The sequence below is a fragment of the Acanthisitta chloris genome, unplaced genomic scaffold (assembly GCF_000695815.1).
Source record: "Acanthisitta chloris isolate BGI_N310 unplaced genomic scaffold, ASM69581v1 scaffold5496, whole genome shotgun sequence".
NCBI classification, from domain to species: Eukaryota; Metazoa; Chordata; class Aves; order Passeriformes; family Acanthisittidae; genus Acanthisitta; species Acanthisitta chloris.
This window is the reverse complement of record NW_008678575.1, coordinates 2,134-7,194: the sequence shown is the minus strand read 5'-3', so window position 1 is coordinate 7,194 and position 5,061 is coordinate 2,134. Positions and strand designations below refer to the sequence as shown.

Here is a 5,061-nt window from a genome sequence, read left to right as displayed (position 1 = left end):
GTTCCAGGCCAGTTTGAATTGGGCTTGGAGTAACCTGGGCTAGTGGGAGATGTCCCTGCCCATGGCAGGGGGTGGAACAATATGAGCTTTAAGGTCCTTCCAACCCACACCAGTCTGGGGTTCTATGAAAACCACCCTGCATGCACAAAACTCCACCCAGGCCACAGGACACAGCCCCTGGACATACACTTCCTCCAACACCCCAAGAGCAGCACAGTTCAGTCCAGAGCTTTAAGCCATGCCAGGACTTTCCTATGCAAACGAGAATCTTTTCACAAACGAACTCTGCTGCTCAGCATGCTGTGGCACTGCTGCCCTCCCCCAGCCAGAGCTGCTGTCACCAAGGAGTGTTAAAAAGGCAGCACTTAGCACCTTGTCTGCAGTGACAGGAGAAGGGACCAGTGTGCTGTCTGCAGTCTGCAGTGTCAAAACACTTCAGCAGCATTGGCAGAAGAGGATGTTCCCACCAAGATTGCCCAAATCAGGCCCAGCACAGCTCCAGAGGCTGGAGGTGAAGCCATGGTGCTGGGCAGCCAGGACTGAGGGGCACTGGCAGCACAGCAGGATTACATCTGCTGCATGATGTGCTAAGAGTCACTGGGAGGGAAAACTACTCCTTGTGCAGCAGGGCCAGAGCTGTTTGCTCCTCCCAGAGCTCCCCCAGAACAAGCCATGCACCACCACCCTTTAAATAGCTGTTGGAAATCACCCTGACCCCAACTCACAGCCACTGGGAGCAACAGCCACTCCAAAATCTGTACACAAAAACATGCAGTGGGAATTCAGTAAGACACAGTAAAGGAATTCCTATGGTATCCAAAAGGGAACAACAATTCCAGATAAGTTGGACCCTGCTGGAGGTGTTGCCAAAGTCAACTGAGCACAAGCATGCCCAAATTTTGCCTAGCTGTGGATTCCAGTTTGGCTGGAGCCAGGAGACACTTCCCAGGAAGCTAGGGCTGAGCTCAGCAGTGAGGAGGTGTTGCTGGTGTCACCCCAGTACTCCAGCCTGTGCTGCTGCAGAATTCAGACTGACCCTGGAGAGACAATCTTACAGCAAATGGTGCAAAAGCTGAAGGTTGTAGGGGTTCATCCTCACAAAAAAAAAAAAAAACCCTCAGCAACTCCAACCCCACCCTTAATGAACCCCCATTGTTATTCCACTCAAGACATGCAGCCATGTGTCTATTTAAGGCAGCTGCAGTTCGCCTTGTCTGCAGCACATTGCTGGAGCTCTTTAGTTGCTAAATTTACACACAGTTTGTTACTGGGATTCATCAAAAAAAGTCTGTGGCAAGGCCCACAGCCTTGGCAGGAGCCAGACTGACACCACCTGCCATGAGAGCAAAAGGAAGGCACTGGATTCCTCCACTACATGCTCCTGTTTTCCACAGGAATGGCTGAGCAACCCAGAGCACAGGACTGTTAGCTTTTGGGGTATTTTCAAGCCAGCAGGGCTGTTACAATGAGGTGTTGGGGCTAAGCCCAGGGTTTATGAGGAGATAAAAACACCTGGTGCTCTCCTACAGCCCCAGGAGCAGCCCCAGGAGATGAGCAGTCACCTCTCTAGAGGGAAAGCTGTGCCAGGACTGAGGGGCTGCACCAGTTCAGCCAGGAAACTGACCTCAGTCTCTCCTCTGGCTCTGAAGGCAGATGAATTCTGATCATTCTGTGCTCAGCCATGGCTCCCAAGCCACAGTTAATCATTAAATTTTCCCAAGAATGGACTTGTAGACCAGTCTGTGGGAGTTGATCCCCTAAAAAATTACTGAAGTTCTGTATCATAGAATCATGGGACAGTTTGGGTTGGAAGGACCTTAAAGCCCATCTCGTTCCACCCCTGCCCTGGGCAGGGACACCTTCCACTAGCCCAGATTGCTCCAAGCCCCATCCAACCTGGCCTGGAGCACTTCCAGGGATGGGATATTTCCCATGGGACCATTTCCCAGTGCCAAGGTGTCAATAGCATCTATAGGAGAAATGTGATCTGTGATCTCAGAGACATTCAAGGCAGGTGGTGATTAATTAATTACCACTGGCTTTACCAGACCCTTTATCACTAGCTATGCTCTGGTCCATGCTCCCAAATCCCTGCTGTTTAGAGAGAGAGATCCATGGAGAGGGAGAGTTCCCGTGTGTGAGGCAGTTCCCAGGGAGGGAAGGCAACAGGGGAGAAAACAACAGGTGATCTCACTTCAGGATGTCAGTGCCTTGAGCAACAGGACAATGGTGGGCCCCGAGGGTCTGTTGGGAAGCAGCCCACTGCGCCAACGTGGACGGGGCACTCTGGATAAGGGGGCAAAGCATCTCGGGAGAGGAAGGAACGCTGAGAATCAGAGAGGAAAGGCAGGAATGAAAATATGCATGTACAAGACCGTGAACATCAAAATCCACCTCAATCTCCTCTTTTTGCTAGCGACTTCCATTCTGCTGCACACGCAGCTGGTGACAATGTGATCCAGCACCGAGTGTGACAGCAGAATGGGATCTGATACTTTCAGGGAATCATAGAATCCCAGACTGGTTTGGGTTGGAAGGACCTTAAAGCCCATATTGTTCCACCCCCTGCCATGGGCAGGGACACCTTCCACTAGCCCAGGTTGCTCCAAGTCCCATCCAACCTGGCCTGGAACACTCCCAGGGATGGGGAGACCACAACCTTTCAAGTAAAGCTGTTTGACTGCTCATCCCACCCCCACAGGCAGGAGGAGACATGGGAGGTGGGTCTGGATCCTCTCCTGTGCTCTGAGGGTCTCCCTGTGACTGCAGAGAGAAGATATAGCTGGTGTGGCTGCAGTTTGCCTGACTTGGGGAGCTCAGCCAACAAGCAGTTTCTGTTCTAGCAGGTATTCCTAGGTATTCTTCTCAAACCCACACCTAAATGCCAGTGACACTGGCCTGCAGCCCCTCGAGGTCCCAAAGCCCAGACCCCTGCTCTAGCATATTCACACACAACTCTGCCTGATATAAACTCAGCAAACCAACCCACCCACCCCCAATTTCCCCATGTAACAGGCTCACCTGTCACCATTGGCAGATATGGCATCAAACTTGGCTTTCTTCTTTGGGATTTCATTCTGAATGGAAGAGGTGGATAAGGTTTTCTGGCTAGAAAAGAGGAGGAAATTGTATGTCAGAACCTGAATGACTTTCAGTCTAAGACAGAGAGGCAGATAAATATTCCCACCCACTTTGATCCTATTAAAACAATATTTCCTAGCACAAGGAGAGATGATAAAAAATTCATTCCTTGAAGAGTAGCTGGAGACTAAAAATAAACAGAAAACAAAGTGTCAGTCAGAGCAGCACGTGGGTGAACAACTCCTGCTTCAAATCTGCATTTCCATCATCACATTTTACAAATGCAATTTCACTTTCACTGTGTCCAAGTTCAGCAAGTTGGATCCACTGGGAAGCAGAAAGCTCAGTGAGGTTTGCAAACAGGCAATGCCTGAGTTAGCCAGAGCCTGCTGAAGTCAGACACTGCCCAAACCCCTCAGCAGGGTTACCTGTTATAGTGGCTGCTGCTGCTGAGCCTACTGAACTGTTCCTTCTCCTGCAGACTGGCCCGGGAAGAGCTGCTCAAGTGTTTGCACTGCTCTTTGGTCTTCTGCAGAACACGTTTATAGGACAAGGTGCACAACCAGCACAGCAGCTTTCCATCCACCTGGAAGGGGAGACAGAAGTTTTGGTCATCTCTTCCTGCCCACAAAGCAAATACAGAAGACCAGAAGAACCTTCAGGCCTTGAATACTTCAGGGATGGAGCAGCCACAGCTTTTCTGGGCAACCTGTGCCAGTGCCTCAGTGCCCTCACACTGGGAATTCCTTCCCATGTGCACAACCAGCACAGCAGCTTTCCATCCACCTGGAAGGGGAGACAGAAGTTTTGGTCATCTCTTCCTGCCCACAAAGCAAATACAGAAGACCAGAAGAACCTTCAGGCCTTGAATACTTCAGGGATGGAGCAGCCACAGCTTTTCTGGGCAACCTGTGCCAGTGCCTCAGTGCCCTCACACTGGGAATTCCTTCCCATTATCCCACCTAACCCTGCCCTCTGGCAAAGCCATTCCATTCCCCCTTGTCTCGTCAGAAATGGTGAGGAAGATGTGAAGGAGATGGACAGAGGATCCCTGTGATCAGCTCCCTTCCCTTTCCAGCCTCCTGTGACAGGGACACTGACCTTCTTCCTGTCATCCTTCCTGTCGAAGGCACACTGCTGCTCTGGGCAACCTGTGCCAGTGCCTCAGTGCCCTCACACTGGGAATTCCTTCCCATTATCCCACCTAACCCTGCCCTCTGGCAGTTGGAAGCCATTCCCCCTTGTCTCGTCAGAAATGGTGAGGAAGATGTGAAGGAGATGGACAGAGGATCCCTGTGATCAGCTCCCTTCCCTTTCCAGCCTCCTGTGACAGGGACACTGACCTTCTTCCTGTCATCCTTCCTGTCGAAGGCACACTGCTGCTTGCACTGCTCACACGAGTGAGGAGGTCCATACTTCTTCTCCGAGTTGGTGCAACGCTGGCACTTGTTTCCAATAAATGCTGCTATGATGTTGCAGTACTGGCAAGGTTTGGGCTGTGAAAAACAAGAACAACTGATACAGCAGTGCCTTCTAACTACATTCATTACCTCTTTCCCCTTCTCCCCATCACTTCAGACTTTTATTTCTTCATTCCAAGCACTGATCCAGGAGACCTAACTCCATTTGGACCCCTGGTCTGCAGCTAAGTGTATTTAGCCATGGAACCATTTATCAAGTGCTGTGAAATCTTTAGAAAGATGTCTAACACCAAAATAGAAACAACCAAAAATCTCTATTTGAGATTTCAGACAAGCAGGAAATAATGATTTATCACAGCTTCCTGCAGCAATCTCAGTCTGTATAAGCCACAGTCTTGTTTCTGCTGGTATTGAACACATCATTTCCTGGCCTCAAACGATGCAGAGCTGCTCTTTTCTGGGCTAAAAGAAGAGGAAAAAGTCAAAGCTTCACGCTTGAGGGACTTGTGTTATTGATCAGTCATGCTCTTACAACAGAGCCAGTCCATACTCTGGGATT

At 50.2% G+C, this 5,061-nt stretch overlaps 1 protein-coding gene across 1 annotated transcript in view; it reads right to left on the bottom strand.

The window, feature by feature from the left end:
* The window catches only part of FAM76A (family with sequence similarity 76, member A), an 11,642-nt gene that overhangs the window by 5,281 nt on the left and 1,300 nt on the right, over positions 1 to 5,061 (bottom strand). The window contains exons 3-5 of the mRNA XM_009076936.1: positions 4,425 to 4,577; positions 3,510 to 3,667; positions 3,022 to 3,108 (exon numbers count right to left, since the gene is read on the bottom strand). Coding sequence (XP_009075184.1) covers positions 3,022 to 3,108; positions 3,510 to 3,667; positions 4,425 to 4,577 — 398 coding nt within the window. The remainder of the gene's footprint in view (positions 1 to 3,021; positions 3,109 to 3,509; positions 3,668 to 4,424; positions 4,578 to 5,061) is intronic.